At 45.2% G+C, this 25,742-nt stretch overlaps 1 protein-coding gene across 2 annotated transcripts in view; it reads right to left on the bottom strand.

Moving 5' to 3' along the window:
• Positions 1–188: 188 nt before the first annotated feature.
• The window catches only part of Arid1a (AT-rich interaction domain 1A), a 74,807-nt gene continuing 49,253 nt past the window's right edge, over positions 189–25,742 (bottom strand). For both annotated transcript variants that reach the window (XM_050149899.1, XM_050149893.1), the window contains exons 5-20: positions 17,379–17,619; positions 17,036–17,125; positions 16,143–16,310; positions 15,191–15,503; positions 14,414–14,559; positions 14,222–14,331; positions 12,675–12,884; positions 10,699–10,906; positions 9,057–9,189; positions 8,721–8,896; positions 8,113–8,263; positions 7,901–8,035; positions 7,725–7,821; positions 6,382–7,273; positions 5,946–6,076; positions 189–3,202 (exon numbers count right to left, since the gene is read on the bottom strand). In XM_050149899.1, coding sequence (XP_050005856.1) covers positions 1,481–3,202; positions 5,946–6,076; positions 6,382–7,273; positions 7,725–7,821; positions 7,901–8,035; positions 8,113–8,263; positions 8,721–8,896; positions 9,057–9,189; positions 10,699–10,906; positions 12,675–12,884; positions 14,222–14,331; positions 14,414–14,559; positions 15,191–15,503; positions 16,143–16,310; positions 17,036–17,125; positions 17,379–17,619 — 4,923 coding nt within the window. In that variant the 3' untranslated portion in view covers positions 189–1,480. The remainder of the gene's footprint in view (positions 3,203–5,945; positions 6,077–6,381; positions 7,274–7,724; positions 7,822–7,900; positions 8,036–8,112; positions 8,264–8,720; positions 8,897–9,056; positions 9,190–10,698; positions 10,907–12,674; positions 12,885–14,221; positions 14,332–14,413; positions 14,560–15,190; positions 15,504–16,142; positions 16,311–17,035; positions 17,126–17,378; positions 17,620–25,742) is intronic.

Below are 25,742 nucleotides of genomic sequence, written 5' to 3'. Positions count from 1 at the left end.
TGTGTGTGGGTCTGTGGATGTGAGTTTAGCTGTCTATGGCTCAAGTCAGGTGTCAGATCCCATAGAGTTGGACAGAAGGCTTAAGGTTGTGAGCCACCCAAACATGGGTCTTCTTAACTGCTAAGTCATCTTTTCATGCATAGGTAAAGTTCTTAAATAACTTGAAAATAAAAAACCCTCACAAAGTCTTACCAAGATTTAATGTACATTTATTCTTAACACGTGGAACATATAGTATAAAGATTTCATACTGAATAAATGATATTCATTAAGCCAAAAAAGGAAAAAAAGGAGGAATTTACATCAAGTTTTTAGCTACATTGACGAAATTCAAAGATGCAGATTTTATCACTGAAAAAATCTCAATGTGTTTCTTCATCAGGAACTTCAACTGAACCTAGAACTTTTTCACACCTCGATTAGAAAGGAAACAAAACAAAACAAAAACCCAGAAAAAATAAACTATAAGTTGATTGGCTGCCGAGACAGCAAGGACTTTTTACAGAGACCTGTACAGCATCGCACCAAGGGGGGCGATGTCTGGCAAGAGATTAAATAGCTGTGTCTCGCTTTGTGCAGGTCACCAACTTGTTAACTCGTCATACTATAAAGGGGTGGCTGGGAAGGGGACCAAACTGTGGCGATTCAAGGGTATGTGCAATGTACAACATCATATATATACACACGTGGCAGCGCAGCCGCTGCAGCTAAAGGTTAAAACCAGTTCTAAGAGGTGATCTCAGGGTTATTCATACAATCAAGGAGGAGAGAAAGAGGTCAGGGTGTTGTAGGTTCACACATGATACTTTGGGGGAAAAGCCTTTTTTTTTCTCCTCAACATTTAACTAAAAACATTTTTTAAAAACTACAGCTTGCTGCTGACCCAGCGTCTTCTCTCATTCCCATGTGAGACATTATTATTACAGTATGTTTACAGTATCAGGTGTACAGTACAGTACATAAAAGGGTCTACACTCTACTGCACAGGCCTCTCCAGTGAACAGGGTCTGCTCACAACTGCGAACGTCTCGGCTCCTGCGAGATTGTGAATGGACAGCAATAAACCACACAGTTCAGCAGTCACCTTTTGTCCTTCAGGGTTTTTTTGTATTTTTTTTCCTTTTTTTAGCCATTAAAAACAGTTATGAAATGTGGCATCCCGTTGATGCAAGAACCGGGAAAGCCATTTTCCCCAAACTCACTGTAAACAACAGTAACTTTGGTTAAAATAAAAAAGTCTTCTATGTAGGCAGAGCTTTGTCTTTTCAAATAGGGTGGGGTCCTGAGGGAAGCAGGTGAGGATGAGGAACAGAAAGGTGTTAGGGAGTGGGGGTGGGGAGAGACTTTCCCAAGGGAGAAGCTGGACAGCACAGGGTAAACTGGATTCTGAGGTGGTTTTGCATAAATAAAGGGCAACAGTCAGTTTCTAAGTTCTCCACACACTCACACACACACAGGGAGGGGAGGTGTCCCACGGCTGTCATGACTGGCCAATCAAAAACAGTACATCACAAATGACTTGTGAAACCAATGAGTTCATCAATGGTGATACCGAGATGTCCAACAGCCGTGACTCATACAGAGTGAACTCTGAGTGGTTCTCGTCCACCTTGGCCAGGGCAAGCAGAGCACGGGCAGCCCGCCGCATCATGTCCACACTAGTTGGTTCAAAGGGTGGGTTCTGCATATGGAGGAGGCTGGCCTGGCTCTGCTGGAACTGTGTGGCAGCAAGGCTGTCCTCTAGGAAGCCTAGGAGGTTGCCAATGCTGCCCTTCTGCACTGCAATGGCCCGGGCTGCCAGGCTGTCCCCCTGTGCCAGATTGGCCAGCAGTACCACGGCCATCTCCCGGCATACTGGGTTCTTTCGGTCACTGAGGAAGCGCACCATGGTACTATACAACTTCTCCAGGCGGCTAAATGGGGGCGTGGCCAGGATCAGGTCCACATTGTTGTCCTGGATGCTGAGCTTGCTGAGGGTTTCTAAGACCAATCTCTGGGGAGAAAGGACGGCATTGGGGCCTAGGGTGGAGAAAGGGTCCTGGGCTTCAGCTGAAGGGCAAACTGCCCAATGTAGGAGTCCGTCCAGCACAGGCAGGCAGATGCTTTCAGGGTAAGGGGATAGGTCCAGCTGCCCCGAGATGTTGGCCAGCGTGACCAGCGTGTTTTCCCGGAGCATCTCCAAGCAGTCCCACCACCACTCCACCTTGTCACAGCTCACCCCTTGGTCCTGCTCCTCCTCCTTCTCGTAAGTTAGTGGTGCCTGCTTCCGCTCTGGATGCTTATGGTGCAGTAGGATCAGCTTGCCTAGGATAAGCAGCAGCCCTGGGTGTTTGGACATCTCAAAGTCGTTGCCTGGCACAAATGACAGGCTCCGGATGGTATTGGAGACACAGACACAGCGCTTAGCAAGGGAATCCTGCCAGTCCAGAAGGGTACACAGCGGGGTCTCATCCTTACTGTGGGGCTCATCCTCTAAAATCTTGATGTTCCGGTGGCTCTGTGCTGGGCTAATGCCAAATGGAAACTTGCTGCTCTCCTTGGTGGCCTCTGCACTCTTTGTTCCCTCATCAGTCAACGTGCTAGACCGGGTGGACAACATGTCATCCATAGTGGCTGTGATCCTTTTTTCTGGAAGGGCATCAGGCGGGGGGCCTTCCTGCTCTGCTGTCCCTTGCGTACCCTCTACTGTTGTGAGGTGTTTCCGAGGGGGCGTTGGGCAGGGCACATAAGGCCGGGAAGGCAGCAGCTCTACCTTGCTCTCAAAGTGGGTCTGGATATGCTCAGTGGTATCCCCACCACCAATCCGCCAGTGCAGCAGGCCACTGTCAAACTCCTGCACACGACCAAGCTTATCCGAGCAGTCCACCACAAATGGGTCGTTCTTCTGCACAATCTTTACTGGAAGTTTGTCAAACTTACTGACTAGCTTCTCCTCACTATTCTCTGAAGCTGGCTTATCCTTGCCTAAGAAGGCCACCTCTTCATCATTTTCAACCACTTCTTCCTCCTCCTCCAGTTTAGGATCTAGGAGTTCTTCATCTTCTTCCTCTGTGGGGGCTGGACTAGACACCTTGCTGAATCTCCCAGGGTCTAATAGTGTTCTCTGTCCTGGGTCCCCCACCTCATACTCCTTTAAAATGCCAAAGATCTCAATCAGGCATCGACGGAAATATTCCACAAGGAGCTCTAGCAACCCTGGGAGCTGAAAGACAGAGAAAAGGAAATAAACCAGGGGAAGAATCCTTGACCGGAGAGTCCCAAAGCTCTATCCAATTGTCTTCATTTCAAGCTAACCATTTCTCACTTAGGAGGTAAAGCTGTCCCCCTTATAAAGGCCTCTGCCTGGGCAGACTGTAGGGCTTCACTTCTCTCACCCATCTTCTCACAAAAGGAGCACAAAGCCTCCCCTCTGCCCAAACAATGGCCGCATAAGCCTGCCCTAGCAGACTGGAATTGTTAGCCACACATCAGTACCGCCCAACACCCTGAAATCTCTTCTTTCTGAATGAATGTTCGCTTTTTACCAGGTCCCTGATCACTGCCACTGCCCATCTAGGGTGGTCTCTATACCCCATGGTCATATGGAGCCCAAGTCGAAGCATGCTGGGATAAGCCCTTCCCAACACAAGCTAGAAAAGGAATGCACTGTCAACAGATGTTCATCTAGTCTCCACTAATTTTCAGTAAGATTCACTTTTGGGTGAATTCCTTTCATCCACCTGATTTTTAGAATTAAAAAAGCCTTGGTTTGAATACTGCCTTTCCCAGAAGTTAGCTGTATAAAATGATGAAAAACCCGCTAAACTTTATAAAGTTGTTCTAGAATACTGAAAATAATGAAAATTTCTTTCTTTACTTTCCTGTGTACAGCAATATCACTCAATGAAAAGTCAGTCATGCTTTGGTCAGCTTCAGGGCATCACAAATGTAAGAACAGTTCAAGGCTAGTCTGGGCTATGTAGGGACACATACGGTGTAGGGTGCTGGAGAGATAGCTCAACTTGGGAGGCAGAGGTAGGCGGATCTCTGTGAGTTCAAGGCCAGCCTGGTCTACAAGAACTAGTGCCAGGACAGGCTCCAAAGAAACACAGAGAAACCCTGTCTGGAAAATAAAACCAACTAAATAAGTAAGCAAAACAACAACAAAAAAACCTAACCTAACAACAACAAAAAAAAAAAACTGTAAATCTAGCTGGGTAATGGTGGCATGTGCCTTTAATCCCAGCACTCAGGGAGGGAGAAGCAGGGGGATCTTGTGAATTCAAGGCCTGCCTGAGCGAGTTCCAGGACAGGCTTCAAACCACACAAAAACAAAACAAGAAAACAAACCAAACAAAAAACCCCTAATTCTAGTTCTAGGAGATTCAACAACCACTGCAGCCTAAATAAGCACTAGACATATAGGTGTTACACAGATACATGCAGACAAGACAGGCAGACACATACACAGACACCCCAGATATATGTGATAGACACATGCCAGCAAACACACACACAAACCCCTCCTCAACCTCATGCAAGAAAACTAAGACTAGCAATGTCTTCATTTACTTAAGAGTATAAATGAGCCGGGCGATGGTGACGCATGCTTTTAATCTCAGCACTAGGGAGGCAGAGGCAGGCGGATCTCTCTGAGTTCGAGACCAGCCTGGTCTACAGAGCTAGTGCCAGGACAGGCTCCAAAGCCACAGAGAAACCCTGTCCAAAAAAACCAAAAAAAAAAAAAAAAAAAAAAAAAAGAATATAAATGGGAGGGAGGGAAACCTGCTATGGTCACACCGACACAGATACCACAATGTTATTTCTGGTAGATTGGAAATATCCCTAGTAGTCTATCATACTTTTTTCCTGTCATTGTTATTATTTTTTTTTAATATACAGAGTCTCATGTATCCCAGGTTGGCCTCAAACTATCTAGGTAAACAAAGATGACTTTGAACGTCTGATCTCCTAAGTGCACACCTCCCAAGTGCTGGTATTATTTGTGTGCCACCACACCTGATTTATGCGGCAATGGGAGTTCATCTCTGGACCATACACATGCCACGGAAGCACTTCACCATCTAAATTACAGTCTCCAATCTTAAATTTCTTTTTAATTAAGCTATAAATAAAATCCTCTAGAGCCGGGTGGTTGTGGTGCACTCTTAAAACCTTGTCTTGAAAAGACAAGATAAAATCAATAAATGGAAGGAAGGAAGGAAAGGGGGGAGGGGAGGAGGGGAAAAAGGATTCCAGGTGGAGAGGAGTATGACTGCATGCAACATGGAGGTCAGGGGAGATCTGGTGGAGTCAGTTCTCTCTCTTTACACCTTAACATGGGAACTGAACTCAGTCTCCACTGGCAAGCTCCATCTTGCTGGATTACTTTCTTTTTTTTGAGCCAGGGTTTCTCTATGCACCCTTGGCTATCCTGGAACTCGCTCTGTAGACCAGGCTGCCCTCAAACTCACAGAGATCCTCCTGCCCCTGCCTCCTGAGTGCTGGTGTGTGCACCACAAGCACCAGGTTGCTCCCAGCTCACAGTAAGTAGTAACTTTTAAGAGGAGGCAGAGGCAGGCAGATCTCTTGAGTTCAAGGCCTATAGAACAAGTTCCAGGAAATCAGAGCTACACAGAGAAATCCTGTCTCAAAAAATAAAAGCAAAAACCTCCCCAGTTGAGCATCGCAACTGGGTAGGCTAAGACCTCAACAAGAGCTGGAGCAACAATAAAACCCAACAACAACCTTGCTCCCAAAGAAAACTCTTTTCGAACTTAACCTTACACTAACAACTCATGTAAATTAATACTGTTCCCATGTCCAGTGTAAAGGGAAGCAAAGTATACACAAAGATTTCCAGCAAAGTGACAAGCGTGTTAGCTGAGGCTGGCTTTGTTCTTGTAGTCACTACGGACAACAACAATGTCCAAGTCCTCCCCACCCTGCCCAGAACCTGTACTCACCTGACTGAGGTTGAAGGTCATAATGCTGTTGTCATCATATAGTAGGATGTTAATGGTGTCTAACGCCCACGTGCTCTCTGCCAGGAGCCCAGACTTGAGGGACATCATTACCCGCCATGCCTCCGGAGTTCCTGAAATAAACCTCTATGTTGTCTATCCACCAAGCCCTGGCTGGCTAGAGGCACCCCAAGCTTGTCCCATTAGTCAGGCTATTCTGACTTCATTGCTTCTAAGCTGTCCAGGACACCAGTATGTGGCAGAGTCCTAAAGAAAAACCTGAAATCAGCTTATTTCTTCCACCCTTCAAATTCTGTTCCTTTATTTCAGTAAACAACCTAACTGATTTAACCTTATCCAGAATATCAGGATGGAGGAAACCATGTGGAAGATGGAAAGGGTGGTAGGTTCAGCCACCAGATCAGGGAGCACTCCTTACCAATGTCTTTCATTGTGAGCCGCCTTCTCTGCTTCAGCACAGGCTGGGTAGCTTCCACAGAGCCAGGTGGGAAGGTGATATCCCGTCGAATCATAGGGGGCTGCACAGGGGTGGGTGCTATGTGTGACGCAGGTACTGGCGGACCTGCCTTCTGCATTTTCATGCCAGAGTGCAGGAATGGAGATTTGCTAGGAGAGGTGCGGTTCTCCATTGGCCGGGCAAGGGGAGCGGGGCTGGATACCTGAGGAATGTGATTCTGCATGCTCGGTGGGGGCTGGTAGTTAGATGGAGGGGGTCTTGTCATGGGGGGTACAGGGGCTGAAGGACCATATGGAGGTTGGCGTGTGCCATGGGAAGGCCATGGGCCTTCATGGTTGGCCCTCTGATCTGTGTGGAGCATTTCATCTGTTCGGTTTACACCATGATACGCAGGACCCTGGGGGGCAGAGCCTGTGCTCTGTCTGTTGGCATAATTGTAGGTCATGTCATTACGCCCCTGCCACATGGTGCCTTGCTGAGCAACCTCGGCTGATGCCTGTATAGGGCCGCCCATCATTTGTGGTGGCATGTTCTGCTGGGCATTGGAACCAGGAGGTGCAGAGACCCGGTCTCGGCCAAACTGGAATGGAAATTGGTTCTGGGGGCCGCCTGCTGGTCGGCGCTCAGTAGCAGCGGTGGCAGTAGCAGGATAGGCATTGCTGTACTGGTTGTATACATCTTGTTGAGGGGAAGGCTGAGCAGCTTGTTGCTGGCTGGCAGACTGGGACTGAGCTGCAGGCAACTGTTGCTGTTGAGGCTGCCCTTGCCCAGTGCTATATGGCACACTGTACATCTCCCCTTCATGCCGCTTGGCAGGAGGGCCATATGTGCCATCCATTGGCCTCTTATAATTCTAAGGCAGAGAAAACAGAGGGCAAATTAATATTGTGTATTTAGTCACAAAAATTACAAGTGCTATGGATGTCTTCTACTAGACATTAACTCATTTTTCTTTTGCTCCTTTGAAAGACAGGACACAGATGCCAAGAGAACAAAAGAAAACATCTTTGCAAATTATCTTTTGAAGCTGCTTCTGAGAGCAACCACTATTTTCTCTTCTAGGGTTCTCCCTCCAAATAGAAATATAAGTAAAACTTCAAATCAAAATACAATCTGTTTCTAGCCCTTTTAGAGAAAGGAGAGACTTGACACACGGAGGATTCTGAGATCTGACTCTCTAGGTAGAACAACCTAGTTGGGTGAGGAATATCAAGGTAATAGGCAAAGTGGATTTTATAGACTTGGTTGCTTACTGCTTTTATGGGGAACCTGTGGGGTATTGCATTCCCAGTTACCCTCCTTACCTGTTGCTGCTGTTGATACATTGTGGTCTGTTGGCTGGGGAAGGGGCTGCTGGAAGGGGTGCCTTGGGTAGAGAATTGATTGCCATAGGAATCATGTCTGCAGAAGACAAAGTGGGTTAGGGTGGAGAATGACAAAACATGAGCCAACAAGGGTAAAGGAACAAGGATCCACTCACCGTTGCTGCTGCTGCTGCTGCTGCGGGGGATAGCGGCTAGGAGAATACATCCCCGAGTCTGGGGTGGAAGGCATGAGATTTGGCTGGGGAGCCCCAGTGCCCATATTTCCTTCAGGCCCAATTCCAGGCTCCGTCCTAAACAAAATTGGAGAAGGGAATTGAGTACACCACAGCTCGGGAGCACGAAGGGCAGGATAAGTGCCGTGGCTTACCTCACTCTGTCGTAAGGACCTCCATAGGGATAGTGCTGCCGTGGTCCCATAGCCACATTTCCCAGCCCAGGGCCAGCAGCACGGCTGTAGGGGTCACCCATCCCGCCGTTGGGGCCCTGCCCTGAGGACATGAAGGGATCACTTCCTGGGGCTGAGTGTAGAAAGGAAGGCAATGAGAAAACTGGCAGGTTGGTAGGCTAGGCAAGCTATATAGGCCTGTCCCAAAGTTCCAGGCTCTCTACAAAACATAGTTCCCTTCCTATTGCTTTTCTGACAGCCTCAATGGAGAAATACAAAAGCCTCTAGAGTGGCTAGGGAAAGCAAAAGAAGAGAAAGGTCTTAAAAAACTAAACAAAACACCCCAAAATGGAATCAGGTGGTTTAGGATGTAGTTTGGTGGGAAAATGCTTGCTTAGTATATGTGATTCCCTAGGTTTGATTATAGCATCACACCAGAAAAGAAAGAGAGGAAGGCAGTCAGGGAGGAAGGAAAGGATATGGTCAGGGGATACACAGAAAAATCTCAGAAACTACCTCAGTAACAACACCAAGCCACTCAAGCTCCCATCTGCACAAACATAAGCCAACAACACCTAGCAGTCAGTCACCTTTCCTCATGCTGCCATAAGGATCCTTATTTGGCTCATAGGACATGCGCCCCATCATGTCAGAGGTATTCATACTGGGCTGGTACCCAGGGTTTGGAGTCATGGAATTCCGCTTCTGGAATGTGGGGTCACTTCCATCAGGAAAGGCATCCTGGATTCCAACTGAGTTGCTCCTGCTGCAGAGTAAGAAAAATGAATGAAACCCCCAGTAGACCAATCCCTCATCTAAGTCAAGAGACAGAGGAGTCACTGCTGGGCAGGTTAAGGCAGGAACCGTCCTTGGACTACACGTTCCACCCCAGACACACTCTGAGCTGTACTGCTCATGGGCCTTACCTCATGCCTGGTAAGGGGGGAATCTGACTATGTGGTGTAGATGCTGGAGTTGGAGGCTTCAGGTCTCCTCCTTCTGCCATAGAACTGCTGGTTGACTGAGGAGTTTGTGGCCCCTGCATAGATCCTGATCCCGCTGTGGACAGAGATGCAGAGTGAGCAGCTTACTTGCTAGAAACATATTTAACTCTCACAAAAAAAATGAATGCTGTAGAATCTGGGGTGTGCGCATGTATATATGTATGAGTCTATCTGATTTCTTTTGAGACAGGATCTCATACTGTGTAGCCCAGGGTGGATGAACTTTTTATCAGCCTCCAGAGTGCTGGGTTGACATTGTGTCACCTTACTATTTTATGTTTGGTTGCATTTATAGCTTAGAAATGAAAGAGGATGTGGGCATACTTCACCATGCCAGGTTATTAAGTTACAGGTATTTCCTGTCTGCCTTGCTTTATTCTCTAAAGAACTTATCTGATATTATAAATACCACAATGATGGTGAAACAAAAAGTAAAACCCAGGGTACAGGAGTCACATGGCCAGAGCCTAATTTTTTTTTTTTTTGAGACAGGGTTTCTCTGTGGTTTTGGAGCCTGTCCTGGCATTAGCTCTGTAGGCCAGGCTGGTCTCGAACTCAGAGATCCTCCTGCCTCTGCCTCCTGAGTGCTGGGATTAAAGGGGTGCACCACCACTGCCCGGCTGTTTTTTTCTTTCTTTTCTTTTTTGGTCTTTCAAGATGGGGTTTCTCTGTGGCTTTGGAGCCTGTCCTGGAACTAGCTCTTGTAAACCAGGCTGGCCTCAAACTCACAGAGATCCGCCTGCCTTTGCCTCACGAATGCTGGGATTAAAGGTATGCGCCACTACCACCCAGCCAGAGCCTAAATGTTTCTATTAAGCACTCAGCACAATGTCATACTCAGGTTCCAATGTTCCTTTAAAGACATGAGCACAGAATCCCCAGTTAGCAGTGCTTCCACGGGTCATAGCTTCCCAGCATTGGGCACCCATGGCCAAGGCACCCTCCCCCCCAGCAGATGAGTCACTTCAGCACCGCACCACTCTCTGAGGTCCACTACAGGGCACATGTGTTTGCTCCCACCTTCTAAGGCACAAGCTAGCCTAGGCCCCAGCCTCCTCTGAGAAAGGAGGGTAAGCAGAAGCACCCCTATCATCAAAATGTTCCATTCATATTCCTTTCCTACCTCTCCTTCCATTCATTACCATCTTAGCTCTCTGGAGAATTTAGGGCTCTAGTCTGAACGACATTCTAAGGCGCTGACATCAGCAGGCCAACGCTCCCAGATGGCCCAACCACACTGCTATTTGTCAGTTTTCCCTCACTCCTCGGGTGTCCCTCCCACTCACTAGTTTACAAACATTTGGCGAGATGCCAGGTGTACAACAGGAAAATTAGAAAGTGAAAACTTAAGACTGCAGCACAGCACCTCCCAAGGGAGTCACCACTGTTGCTCTTTAGTCTGCCAACCTGCTAAGCCACGTGGATGGGTAAAACACACATCTCTGGCATCTATCTGTTCTGCTCCCTGAAGGGAGGGAGGGAAGCACCACTACTTAAGGAACCCTGCAGGCTCTTAGGGTTCCCGAGTCTCAAGACTGGTAAACCCTTGCTCACCCACTCTTACCAGGAGAAGGAGGCTGGATCTTGGGCTGGGACTTCTTGGAATCAGCAGCTGCAAAAATATCTGGGGGAGGGTCTTCTCCCCGCTCAATCTTGCACTCAAAGGCATAGAGACACTGGATATACTGCTTCTTCAAGGAGCTGGCTGCACTGCTTGATGTACCCACATTGAGGTTGGTTGCAAGTTCTCGCCATTTTTTGTTCTTGTTGACCTTTAATACCAACCAGAAGAGTCAAAAATATACTTGACCTGGCCTTCCAGCCTTCAAGCTACAAGACCAAACTGGTTGCTGCAAGAAACTAAAAAGTTCTAAGTAATTGCAGATACCATTACCAATACTGGAACAGAATCCAGCATTTGGTCTTTATGCTCCAACCCTCGGCGCCTGATAGGCTGACTTAGTTATGCTAAGGACTCACAAGATTGCCATCCTCCAGTGTGAACTAACGACTAAAGAGCACTGGGTCCACAGTTTTTTCTTCTTTCTTTCAGCCACAGGGCACACTGACCAAGACCATTTCTAAAGGCTCCTTCTAATATAGCCTGTGCTAGCTGGGCAGGTTTCTATTGTGTAGTTTGTTTTTTTTTGAGACAGGGTTTCTCAGTAGCTATGGAGCCAGTCCTGGAACTTGCTCTATAGGCCAAGCTGGCCTCAAACTCAGATCTGCTGCTTCTGTTGGGATTAAAGGTGTGCACCACCATGCCCAGTTCCACTGTGTATTCTTAAACACCACTGGAAACTTATCCCTCTAGTGTTGAGAACACTGATATTGCAGTACTGGTCCAAAGAAAGATCATTGGATTGTGATACAGGTGACCTGGGAAACAGAGAGAGCCCCTACACTGAAGGGAGGTGACCATGAAGAACATCTAAGGCGGTGATGATGATTGTGGCACCAAGGCTGTCTTTACAGTCAGCAACGGTCTGTGTAATTCTGCTTTTCTCCCCAACTCCCACGCCACCTGTCCCATCTACTGGGATGGCCCCTTTACACTAATCTGTCAGCCAAGCTCAGAGCTCAGTCTTGCCGTTCTCACCATCTTCACTTATAGATATGTTCTGTCTTTAGAATATAAAAGCAACTAGGTTTCCTTTTCAAACTGGAAGACAAGCACGGGCTCAGAGATTCCTTCAACACCTCTTCCTGTGTTCAGTGAGTTCAGGGGCCCAACCACCAGAAGTAAGGCAAAGGTATTAAGCACCAATCTGCTTTGCCACAAGCTGTACAAGTACCCAACGAGAGTGAGAAGTAGGAATGTCCCAGGGTCACCTCAGCAGCCCTAAGTGGCTTTGCTTCCCACGCCAGTTCTATGGCAGTTAGCATGTGCCCTGTTTTGTTTTGTTTTCCTTTGTGGGGGAGGGGGAATCATAATTGACTGCTAGCTGGCTTCGTTCCAGTCTCTTTCTTTTCTGCTGGTGACAGCTGTTTTCCTTTTCTGATTTAGGTTTGGAATAAGTCTCTCTCTGTCAGGCTCTCCCACCCCGCACCCAGGAGTTTCGGGTCTGGACAATAAAGAAAACTTCACAGAAGAAAATCCTGAAAGGCTACACTATCAGTCAGCACAGCTCACCAGTGAGCCTTCCAGCAAATGCAAACAAAATGGCAAAGCATACAAGGGCATTTGGAGCAAGGACTGACCGAGTCTCTGAAGTCACAGTATAAAATAACTTGACACGTAATTTTTCAACATTCTGCTTCTTCCTCCATAACCACTTAGAAATTCTACTTCTGAGATGTTTCTTGAATTCAAAGGGTCAAGGAATCTGGCTGGCGTACCAACTTACAGACCAAATGACTCAGTGGGAGTCTTGCTAAAGCTTTCTTCTCATTATTTCTAACATTTGGCAAGACACACTGTCCCTGTTTTACCATATGATTTATAGACATGGTTAAGGTCACATGTTTGAAGTGTCTAAGAGCACTATCCCTGTGAGATGCATGATGCTTTCAGAAGCCAACTGTCTGTCTGGTACTTACCTGAGTCAATCCACCAATCTCCTTCACAGACACATAGAGGCGATAGAGGTCCAGAGGTTTCCTACCCACAGCAGGCAGGTTAGTCATACCCATGGCCTTTTCCTCTGTGAAGGCCAGGTAGCGGTCCACCCACATCTTCCTCTCTGGCTCACCACCCAGCTCATACAACTTGGTAATCTTCTCATTGGTTGTAGTAGAAGAGCTGGATTTCTGGAGGGGCGGGTCAAAATCAGAGACTCATCAAAGCCAAAGCCTATGCACACGAAGGGCATCAGAACCCTTCTCTGCCCCTCTCCCTTTGAGAGAGCAAGTCTTCTAAGAGCCCAGGCTGGCTGTGGAATCCTCCTGCTTTGGTCTCTTCAGAAGTTACTGGTTCTTTTATGGCTATTCTAGATGTACAAAAGTTCACTAAGATGGGTTTGGTTAATTTGGACATGTGACTTTTTATTTGAAACTTTTTTAAAATTTAAAAATTACATCATGCCAGTGGCTATTTTGTCTATAGATATGTCTGTGCACTACATGTGTCTAGTTCTTGTAAGACCGGAAGAAGGCATTGGGTCGATCCCCTGGAACTGGAGTTGAAATGTATGTGCTGGGAATTTTTGAACTTATCCTCTGGAAGAACAGCCAGTGCTCTGATAACTAAGCAATCTCTCCAACCCCCTAATTACATTCATTATTATTATTATTATTATTATTATTATTATTATTATTATTATTATTATTAATGTTGAGCCAAGTCTGGCTATCCTGAACTCTCTCTGTAGAACAGTCTGGCCTGAATTCAGAAATCCACCTGCCTCTGCTTCCTGCATGCTGGATATGGGCCAATCCTCCCACCCAAATTGTTTTGTTTCTTTTTTAAAAATAATCAAGTACTAGGAACGGTGGTACATGCGTTTAATCCCAGAACTCTACACAGTGAGATCCAGGACAGCCAGAGCTACATAGTAAGACCCTGTCTCAATCAATGCACCAACAAACAGATGAACAAGGCAGGAGCTCACCAGTTAAGCATGACTGTTGTTTTTAAAGGACTGGAGTCTGGTTCCAAATTAGACGCTCACAAGTCCCTGTAACTCCAGCTCCACGGGATCAAATAGATCCTCTTCTGGCATCCATTGGCATTTGCACATACACACACATGCAAATCCTAATAGCACACCTAGATCCAACCTACAAGTTGGTCAAGAACTGAAATCCCCACCATTTTTGCTGCTCTGGGTCTAGGAAGTCTAGGAAGAGAAGGGCAGCCAGTTGCCTACATCACACATTAACATCAGTGGATAAACAGAGGAGGCTAAGCATCAACGAGAACATGCTATACTGCGGAGTCTGGTGCTTTCTCTATAATGTGATATAGACAGTATGTGCTACTTACACAGAGATCCTATAGGTAACCTCAAACAACTGTATGAGAGATTATTCTAGAACTATTTATGCTTGGGGAAATTTTCTTGTCACTCTCTTTCATTTTTCCTTCTTATCATTCGGTGAAGAAGGTAAGATATAAAGCTGAAAGGACTGAAGACAAAAATTATTACCTTAGATTTGGATTCAGTCTTGGGTGTCCCATCTGCCTTGTTGTTCATTTTTGTGGCTGGAGTTAACTTAACATCCCCAAGGCCCATCATCTCTGGGCTGGCTGCCATCCCTGAAAAAAAGAAAGACATTCAAGTCCAACAGATTTTGTTGACTTGAAGAAATCTCTGGGATAAGCAATGAATCATACTTACCTGCTGAATTGTTGGCCATGGTCCCACCCATAGGATATGGGGGTCCCTGAGGGTTGATCATGCCAGCCATACTATTAATCCCCTGTCCATAGGGAGGTCCAGTTCCCATCATGCCTCCTTGATTCATATTCGGGTAGCCTGGTGGCCTAAGGAAGACAATGGAAATTAATACAAGAAAAGGTTAGGTTAGATTTAGCCATGAGCTAAACAGGGTTGTACAATCATCTCAGAGCAGAAAAGTCCAAGTCTCTCAAACCAGACTCATGCCACACCTAGTTATTCTTATCTTCTACTTCTCACAAAAGGTTCACTGAAGGTTTGAGCTCCATACGCCAAACACTGAAGGGGCTCTAATCGTTGGAGAGTAAAGTCCTTCCTGTAAGCAACCTCTAAAATTGCTGCATTTCTACTCAAAGGCCCTCTTTACGGCAAAAGGCCTATAAGACACGCTCAATTCCAACATTTATTTGTCTTGCTGAGCACCCAAATTGGAATTCAGCATTCTCTCTCCAATCATCCTTTCTTGCCCAGACTCCAAGTAGTTAGGACTACAGATATAAGTTCTAGGCATATACTGTGCCATATCAATTTTTACTCCAAGATCCTTAACAAGTGTGTGCGTGTGTGCATATGTGTGTCTCTGTTTAAACTGTAAGAAAAGAGTACTCTGAAGATCTCAATAAAATGTTCCTACATGAATCTGTACATGCACACATACTATGTTCTGCTCTAGGACCAAATGTGTACATGAACATCCCTTCACTTCCCAAGTATTACCTGTTTTGGATAGAATTGGCAGCAACATGCATGGCAACAGCAGATTCTTGAGTTTTCCGGTTCATTCCCCCTGGTGGGGGACACATCCCTGACCCAACCTGAGGTGGCATGTTGGCCATATTAGGACCATAAGGCCTGTTGCCCATTGATGCATGAGTCATTCTCCCTGGAGGAAGTGTGCCGTAAGGTGGGATTCCAGGCTGCCCGTGCATTTGACCTCCAGCACCCATAGGGTTCATACTTCCAGCCATGCCTGCATTGGGGTAGTTGGCATTGGGCAATGCATTATAGTTAGGCTGCCTGGGGTAGCCTCCTGGAGGGAGGGAAAGAGGACAGAAGTCTTGGTTAGTGAGCCCTAGTATTTATCAAATCTGAAACTCCAAGCAATGAGAATCAATCAATATTTTGGTCAGGAAATGAACAGCTCTATGGTTTAAAAACAAAAAGTAATAAAGGGGAGGCCAAGAGCATTTGAGGACGCGTCTATTGTCCTGCTCCCAAATTTGGGAGTGGGGTTTATTGCAGATTAATTGCAGGGCTTTGAGCATACTAGTTAAGTGTTATATTATTGAGCCATACTCCAGCATGACTGCCCAGCACAGATAATGGCTGGCTCTATCACTATTCAGGCCTTTCAGATGCCAATAGAATGTTTTTTTAATCTACATATTTTTTGCCCCCACCAAAACATTTTATTTATTTGTGTGTATGTTTGTGTCTATGAATGCATACAGATTCACAGCACAGTGCTTTTACCTGATAAGTCATCGTGTTGGCCCAGAAATTCAAAGACCTTTTCAAGGTGACAGACTTAAGTGAAGACAAGATGGAACCTTGTCTTGCTCTACTTCAGGGACTAAGCTGGGTAAGTAAGCCAGGAGGACCCCAGCTGTTACCATAGTGGCTGTTTTCTCCTCTCACCTCTGTCTCCTTCACTTGGTAGCCCATTTACCTTGTGGCCCATACTGACTCCCCTGGGGGCCATAGCTCCCCATGGAGTTCTGCTGGTAGGAGCCCATGCCTGCGTGCATCTGTCCTCCAGAAGGCTGACGTGGAGATAAGGCCGAGCCGGGCTGAGGGGAAGTGTACTGGGGCATCTGAGGGTTCCTCTGTATATAACCTATTTGTGGAAAAGTATCCATGTAATTATCTGCTCACTACAGTGGAAATAAATACTTTCCTCATTTTGCTGAGATGTTTTTTTGGCATTGAATCTGCTACTGTCATTTACCCCTTCAGGTACTTTTAAAGTGATATGCCATTTACAGAGTGTAGGCATATCAAAATTTTTCTTAGAACAGGTTTTCTCTGTGTAGCCCCAACTGTCCTGGGACTCAGGCAGTACACTAGGCTGGCCTTAATCTCAGAGATCTGCCGGCCTCTGCCTCCCCAGTGCTGGGAATAAACGTGTGTGCCACCTCTGCCCCATATCAACTTTCATGCTGAAAAAGAGCACTGACCAAACAAACAAACAATGTAAATGATCCAATGAGTAAAGTCGTTAATGCTGAGTCTTCAGAATATGCTTACTAAATTAGGCAAGCTACCAAAATGCTAGTTAGCACTGAGACATGCAGAATGACTGCTGGGGATGCAAACATGGCCAAGCTCATTGGAACTTCACAGTTTGCTGCTGGAATTATTCTAAGCATTCTGCAACGTGGGTCTCTCAAAGTTAGTGCACAGGGCAGTAAAGAAAATGCTTTAGCACCAGGTACATTCAATTTGTAGCCTGTGGGACAGTTATGAATTTGGCCTAGTGCATTTGTAGTTAACATCATGTCACAATATCAATGGTTTATGTGACCTTGCTAGCCTTCTCCCTATTCCAAGCCAAGTTCTCACCTCGATCTTGCGCAATGCTTGATTGGTTCATGGAAGGATGCATGATGCTGTCCGATTGGCCACTGGGTGGCCGAGGTGGCATCTGGTTGCCTGTTATAGACAAAACAAGCACAAGTAAATGAACCATGAGTCAGCCTGCAAATTAATTCTAGCTAAGAGGTAAATTTGGAACTGGAAATGCCTAACACTTCCTATGTCATCTATAAAGAGGTATCTACCCAAAGCTTTCCCACTTCCCCCTTTCAAATGCTAAGAAAATCCATGCAGACATGAATCAATGCTCCCTTATATCACTAAGAACAGCCAGTGTTCCTTCTTCCCAAAGACCAATACTTGAAGGTACCTGGCACTGCAGCAGGCGAGAGTGGTCCTGAGCGAGACTGAGCGACACTGGCAGGAGAGCCAACAGGGGACGGGGAGGGGCCTCGGATGCCAGGCAGATGAGGGGAGGTATGAGGAGAAAAAGGAGACTGAGCTGGATTACTCTGCTCTCCTTGGCTGCTGGAAATCCCTGATGTGCTCACGCCAGGACTCAGAGCTCCTTCTGTCCCCATGGGGAGATCATCTATTGAACCAGATAGATCCTGAAACACACACATAAGGATATAAATTAGTAAAAGGAGGGCAAACACACTACATGCCTGGTCATAGTACTAGTTTGCATAGAGAAAACTTCAGTAAGGACCACAAAGAATGCATTTGTGACTTGGTGGACATTGTAGACCCAAACTATCAATATTTCTAAACAAGGTGGTACACATTTGTAAGTCTAGCACTAAAGACTGAGGCAGTTTGATTGTGAGTTTAAGATCAACTTGGACTACATAGGAAGAGCCTGTCATAAGACAAAAGAACACACACACACACACACACACACACACAGAGCTGTGGGGGTACCCAACCAGACTGTTCTATATAGAGAGTTCAAGCCAATTAGGAGACCCTATCTCAAAACAAAACAAAAACCAGTCATCTACCCGCTATCTAGCCAACCAACCTATCTTAATTCTGCTATTGTAGCACAAGTATCCACAAACATTGAAAATGTGTATGTGTATCAATAAACCTCTATTTATAAAAATGGGCAACTGGGCTATAAATTGTAATTTTCTTGTCTGTCCTAGCCCCAACCAAGACCTTGTAACACATCTGGGAAGAGGAAGTGCCCTTTCAGTGAGACTGAATCTCAAATCACTGTTCTGTTTACCAATTGTTCTAATGATTTCCCTTTCATTTTTTGTGCACTGGTGTTTTGTCTGCATGTGTCTGTGTGAGGGTGTCGAATCTCCTTAACTGGAGTTACAGACAGCTGTGAGATGTTATGTGGTGCTGGGAATCACGCCAGGGTCTTCTGGAAGAGCAACCAGTGCTCTCAGCTCCAGTCCTTCCCTCACTCTATTGTAAATCTCCATTACCTAAGGACTCTTTCCATCCAAATCTCTCTAACAGAGAAATTGGTAGAAGAGAAAAGAAAGGATATGGAACATGGGAAAGAGAATCTCTTAAATGCCGAGAAGGTCTGGCACTAAATTTCCAACCCCTGATGGACAGAAGTTTGCCAAATTTAACAAACTCAATGTTCTGTTCGAGGCACCAATCGGCTCCCTCAGGCACTATAGTCCTTACTCCTTTTAAAGCTCGTAGTTTATGAGATGACCTCCTTGCTTACTAGGATAAGAAATTAGTATATTCTGTAAGATAATAAAATCAAATACCTATTTTATTTATTCTCTAAGACAGGGTCTAATGTAGCCAAGGTTGGTCTTGAATTCACTATATAGCTAATGATATCTGTGAATTTCACCTCCACTTCCTACAAGTGCAGGTATGCACCATGAGAGTTGACTTCCAAGTTCTATTCCTATGCATTTATTTTGCTTGTGTTTTGATATGGTGCGTACACTTGCACATGTAGACACCAGTGGTCAATCTAGGTACTGTTCTCAAGTGTCATATACCTTGTTGTTTCTTTTTAATTAAAGATTTTATTTACTATATTATGTATACAGTGTTCTGCCTGCACACTACAACAATGGCACTAGATCACATTATAGATGGTTGTGATGTGAGCCACCACGTGGTTGCTGGGACTTGAACTCAGGACATCCAGAAGAGTGGTCCGTGCTGAGCCATCATCAGTCCAACTCAGTTTCTTTAAGACAAAGTCTTCAAATGGAACTGGAACTGAATAAGGAGACTAAGATGGCTAGCCAGCAAGTCTCAGGATTTGTCTTATCTGTCTTTGCCTTTCTGGCACCAGTTTTACAAGAGTGTGTACTACCACACCTAGTATTGTTCATCTGTTTTTTGAGAAAGGGTTTCATACATGCCTGTCAGGTAGAAACTTTTCCAACTCAGTTCACTCTCTAGCCTCCAAACCTGAAATCTGGTTCTGTTCATCTGGCTTTGAAAAATTAAGTGTTCTTTCTGGACCGTTTTTTATTCATACAAGTAAAATACAAACATTATCTCAGTAAACACATTTCAGATAATGCCTAAGACCCTCTTGAATATCTTTTGGCTGCCCTCAATAGTAGATGCTTCATGTCCTTAGAGACTTTAGGAAGAACTGAGAAAGTAGACAAATGTCCAGGACACACAGCAAGGCTACAGGTCAGAAGATAGCTCAGCTGCACTTCTGTTAGAGAGCAGAGTTCATAACCCAGAAATAGCCTACACATTCTGAAGAGTGTTGTCAGTTTTCATAAAATGTCTTACGGCCCTTGAAGAGGCAATGCTAAATAAGCTACTGTCAATAACAGCCCCACGTCAGCTAGGATACCCAACCACAGAATGTAACAAGGAAGGTGGAAGTATTAGTTTGATCTCTCTTGATTGGTCAAAAACCAACCTAACAACTTGTTATATTTTTGTCAAACGGTAACTGCTCAGCACAGCGAACATTGGTTTGAAATGATTCTAAGCAGAACATTTAAGAATCCAAAAGAACAAGAGCCAATATTAACAACAGCTACTATCTGACCAGATGTTACTTTGCAGGGCATTTGTGTTTCACTCTGTCATGATCCAACACCCTCTCTTCCCCCATTTCTTTTTTCTCATTATTTGAGAGGGTCTCATATAGCCCAGGTTAGCCTCACACTCCTTAAGTACCAAAGGCTGACCTTGCATTTCCCAATCCTTCTGGCCTCAACTTCTCACTGGCTAGGCTGGGGCTCACTCAGCCTTCTTTCCTCCCTCCTGCCACCCTTGATACAGCTTCTTGCAGTGCAGTTCAGGTTGGACTCAAACTAAGTGTGATCTTGAATTTCTGATCCCCTGCCTATATCTACAGGTAAATGCCACTGTACCAGGCTCAGTCTGAAATTCTTCCTTCCTTCCTTCCTTCCTTCCTTCCTTCCTTCCTTCCTTCCTTCCTTCCTTCCTTCCTTCCTTTCCTTCCTTTCCTTCCTTTCCTTCCTTTCCTTCCTTCCTTCCTTCCTAATACAGGGTTTCTCTGTGTTGCTTTGGAGCCTGTCCTGGAACCAGCTCTTATAGACCAGGCTGGCCTCGATCTCACAGAGATATGCCTACCTATGCCTCCTGAGTGCTGGGATTAAAGGCATGTACCACCGGGTTTCTATGGCAACTAGTGTAACTACTGGGATTAAAGATGCGTGTTACCACTATCTGGTCTGTAAGGCTGACCAGTGGAGCTGTTTTACTCTCTGATATTCAGGGACGCTTTATTTGTTAAAATACAAATAAAATGCCACCACACACAGCTACATACATAAACACAGGCAAACCCCACTCACAAACATCCACTATACACACATAAATTAGGTTTTTTCTAATGAGAGAGATAGAGAAAGAAGCAGCATTATATAACATCGAAGCAGCAGGAAATGTTGAACATATTTATTAGTCCCAGCATTAATCACATGGTAAATGTTTTTTTTTTTTAAATTAGAAATAAGGGTTTAAGTCTCCCAAAGCTGCCTCCCAAACCAGCCCTGTTGTGGGGGATAGATACTACCCTGATCTCATGACCTTTTATTGCTTGGGACACACCTCTGCTTTCTACTCTACAAAGAAGTCAGTTTTTCAGGTCCTGTTTCACAAAAAGCTGACATCTGGATGTCAAGTCAGACCTCCAGTGTGCCTAACAAGTCAGGTCTCTGCAAACATGCTCACACAGACAGTTTCCTCAATCTAAGCCCCTATTTTCTCCAGTAGGGGCTGCCTTTGGCATTTCAGAACCCCAAGTTCTTAAAATGCTCCCCAAAAGACCCATGTAATAAGTATTTCTTGGGAGAGGAGGGGGTTGCCAAGCGAGCTGTAGCAGTGCCTCTTTAGTAGAAAGCTTTTCCCCTGGGTTTGCTCCTCTCCAAGTGTAATCCTGCTGAGAAATGGGAGGCGAGGATCAGCCCACTCAGTGCCCTTGCCAGTTCCAAGGAAACAGCGAGGCCAGAAGAATTTCCTCACGTGTTTCCAACGTGTTTCATGAATTTTATTGCTCATCTACCATGCAGATCAAAAGCGCTGGAGCAGGTCCAACTATTTCACACAGAATCTCACACTCCAGGCTGGCTACAGCCCCGAAAGCCTTCATTTCTTCACTTGAAATACTGCCCAATGTTATTTTGGGATGTGACCTGATAGAGGAAGCCCATAGGGACTCCATGACGATAACTGTTCCAGCTGTGATTGGTTGCCCAGCCCTAGAGCATGCCAGCATGGGTTTGTCAGGATCTGCTGACAAACAAAATTCAGCAGCTGACACCTTCTCTTCACACCACAACAAAACTGTGCCTGAAATCACAGTCCATACCTCATGGTGGAGTTGGGGGCTCAGCTCTCACAGGGAAAAAGAAAAAAATTACAAGATCCATCATGAGCCAGCTTCCTGGATAAACAGTTAGCTACTAGTTTAGGGTTAAAGAGAACAGGAAGATGATCTCCCAACAGAACTATGTGAGGATGATAAGACTAGCAATCACATACTCATGGAGTTCTTGCATCTATTTAGTTTTGAGGAACTCTTACAAAGCTTTGTGCTGTTACTGGCAGGTAAAACGTAACAGAACTAGCTAAGGGCTGAGGACACTGCTCACTTGCATGCCCTTGATACTCAATATGGAGAGGAGAAAGCAAGCCAGGTAAATCCTACCCTGTACAGCCACAAAAGCACCCTGAATGATCCTTATTAGAAAAGTCTAAATTCTTAACGATAAATAACCAAATCTATGCTGTTAATTTGTCAGTTCCCCTACCATCGTCCAGTCCCACAGATTTAGAGACACAGCAGGAAGCTGATCCCAAGCTGAAGAATAAGAAGAAATCCTCAAGAACACAGAAGAAACGTGGGGGGGGGGGGCGGCCACACGATCCTCACAGGGCAGAAGGAAAGAGGAAAGCAACAGATTCAACAAACTCAGGAAAAAGGACCGAGACAATTCTTACTTAAAAAACTAATAGATCAAGAAGGTTTAAGCAAGGTAGTGCTTGCTTAAAACCCAGGAAGGAGGATATAGAGTTCAAGGCCAATCTAACAAAGTGAAACCCTATCTCAAAAAGATAAGTTCTTTTTTTTTGATGCTATCTTAAAACAAACAAACAAGAAACCATGCTCCTCATTTTCAATCAAGGGTAGCACTTCTAGAACAGGCAAGCTGGTATTGGATATACAACGCCAAGAATGAATCAAAACACAGAACAGGGTACTTCTTCTAGACCCTCTGGCCCTCTGCTAGACCAACTTTGTTCTAATCCTATTATCAATCAAAAAGATAAAGCTTAGATAGAGAAATCAAGATATTTCTGTTTTCTAGACTACAAACAAGCCTTCCTACTTTGCTCCATCCACACTATAGAAAAAGTGAGACTTGTTTAGGGACCCCATTTTCCAAGCAAAAAGATGGGAAGGCCCCTTACTGAATATATCAAAAGAAAGCCACTAAATAAGCTTTAACTCACTCCCACCTTCCCCAACAGGGCAAAAGAGCATTCCTTTAAACAATGACCAAGTTAACTCACTTCTTCCTCACCAAACCATACAAAGGAGGCGGCCACTTGCTTTAAATGTCTTATAGACCCAACAACTCTGGATCACAGTCGATTTCTGCCTTGGGAAGGTTAAGATTAGATGCAGTAGTGTGCTCTCACAGCCCTAGCTACCTGAGACAGAAAAGGAGGAACATCCAAGTTCACGGCCAATAAATATGACAATACAAAGAAACCCCAATTTCAGAAACAAAATCTAGTTTTACACACCTAAGATCTACCAGCCATTCTGTTAGATATCTATTTTATTATTTTCTTCTGTTACTTTTGAGAAAGAGTTTCATTATGTAGTTCATGCTGGCCAGAAACTCTTGAATAGCTCAGACTGGCAGTCTTCCTGCCTCAGTCTTTAAAGTGCTGGGATTAAAGGAGATCTGGGAGATGTATACTGTCACACTTGGCTTTACAATATCTACTTTAAATCAGGAGCATAGGATAACTTTGTGGTTCATAATCTTCTCTATACAGGTGAGGTTCTTAATCATCCCCACCCACATCCAGAGCCGAGGAGCAAACCTAAGGTCTAGAGCTTGCTAGGCAAGTGTCACCATTGAACTACACCTCCAACTACTTTACCCCAGTTCTTCATTCCCCCACCCTACACAGGGTTTCTCTGTAGCAGTTCTAGCTGTCCTGGAACTTGCTTTGTAGACCAGGCTGGCCTTGGAACTCACAGAGATCTGAGTGCTGGGATTAAAGGGGTGTGCCACTGTCGCCAAGCTTTTAAGTTTTGATTACATTGTACTGTAGCCCTTTCTTTTATACTGCACCAGTGAATCTGAGAAACTAAGCAGGATTGGATTATTAGCGACCAGAAAATGCCAGTCACACAAAAGACAAGATGCTTGTTAAATGCTGTCTGATGAATAGTCTTAAAATCGTCCCCTCTGGAGTCAGTCAGTCTCTAATGGTCCTCTCATCTTTACCCGCATTCTTTCTTTCTTTTTTTGAATTTTCAGGACAGGGCTTCTCTGTTTCTCTGTGTAACAGCTCTGGCTATCCTGGAAATCAATCTGCAGGCCAGGCTGTCCTCAAACTCACTGCCCTGCCATCCAGAGCAGCTACTCTCCCATCGAGGAATGAAGGACACGGCCCTGAGACTTAGTTGCTAGAGTCAGAACAATCAGGAAGGGATGCCTGAAAGGGGCTCTTGGGAGGGAGGCAATACTGCTATCACTGAATAAACACCACTCTAACTGTAAGGACAGCAAAAGAAAGACCTGCTGGTCTCTAACTCAACTCAGCAAATCTCAAGGCAGGTCTTATTCAGGATGGAGGCTGAGGGTGCAGCCGAAGAAAGGGTTTAGGAAAGACTGTTACGCTGCTTACATTCCTGTGCTTGAAGCTCCTGCAAACAGCAGCATGGCTACTACAGCAGCCGTTGATTTCACAAAGGGTCAATAATCTCACTCCCACATTGAATGCTTCTGCTCAACATCTGTATGTGTACCCCCACCCAACACAAGGAGCTGGGAAAGGAGATGAGAGGATGCTCTCCATAGCTATCCTTATACCCAGAAAAATTCCACATACCATCTCCAAGGAGATAAATGGAAAAAAGGGAGGAGCCCCAGTCATAGGAGGTAGTCTTTACATTGCTCCAAGTAAAGACCCACAGTCCTGAAAACTTTTTAAATCAGTGCTTGGTATTCTTATATGGACCAACCTAAAAACTGGGTGATTTAAACTCCACTATACATGGATCCTGTCTCCCTCAAAGGCTTCTCATGTGAACCAGAGAGAAACATCTTATCACCTTGGTAACTACCCCTTGGCCAAAAACACCTATGGTGTTCAGGAAGATCTCTGTGACTTAAAGGCCAGCCAGGGCTACACAGAGAAAATCTATTCTGAAAAACTTAAACCAAACAAAATCTATGGTGTTTTTTATATCATTAGTTAATCACTAGTTAACACTTACATCTGACTGGGGGTGGGGTGGGGATTATAGTCAGACCTGGGCCTGAATTGTATCAGTGCACATTAGCGGAATAGGGTGGTCTAATTCCAGTGGGAAACAAGAGCATTAGAAAGCTAGAAAAGGAAAGGACCCAGCAACCACTCTTCTCCAAGTCAAACCTGTTAGGAAGGCTAAGCATACACAGCCTGCTCCACCAACAGCATCAGTATTGGAGAGGAGCAAGGGGAACATGAGAAGTCCTACAGGGAAGAGGGCGTTGTCTTAGGTTCATCTGACTCTTCCCTCAAAACCACAGCAACCAGAAAGCAAGGAAGGCCAACTGGGGAAGACTAAGTTAGCAATGTGCTGAACATAAATTGGAATCAGGACTGACAGTCTCCAGTTTGTAAAGTTCCAATTTATATTAGCCAGAGATCTTCGCTACCACAGTCAGGATAAGAGTCTAAATATCTGGGTAGAACAATTAGTAGATCTGGTAATGAGGAATAGACAAGATTCTGACAGCAGAAAAAGCAGTCACCAACCTCAGTGTCCTTTAAAACCAGGACAACAATGCAGGGGAGCCTTTGTCAAATTCTAGAAGACAATGTGGCCGAAAAATCCAAACCTTCTTAAGCTTCCTATCAACACGATTTCTTTTATTGAAACCTGGTTTTTACCCTGTCCCCAAACTACTGGGAAATTACTTTAACCTACCTCAGTAGACAACATTCAGAATCTCTTGTATGTCAAGCCTGGCCTTCAGTGACAGATCTGCTGATTCTTAAGCCTTCAGTCCCT

This window comes from Alexandromys fortis, unplaced genomic scaffold (assembly GCF_014885135.2).
Source record: "Alexandromys fortis isolate MF-2015 unplaced genomic scaffold, M_Fortis_MF-2015_v1.1 scaffold_26, whole genome shotgun sequence".
Classification (NCBI taxonomy): domain Eukaryota; kingdom Metazoa; phylum Chordata; class Mammalia; order Rodentia; family Cricetidae; genus Alexandromys; species Alexandromys fortis.
This window is presented reverse-complemented; position numbering and strand designations above follow the sequence as displayed.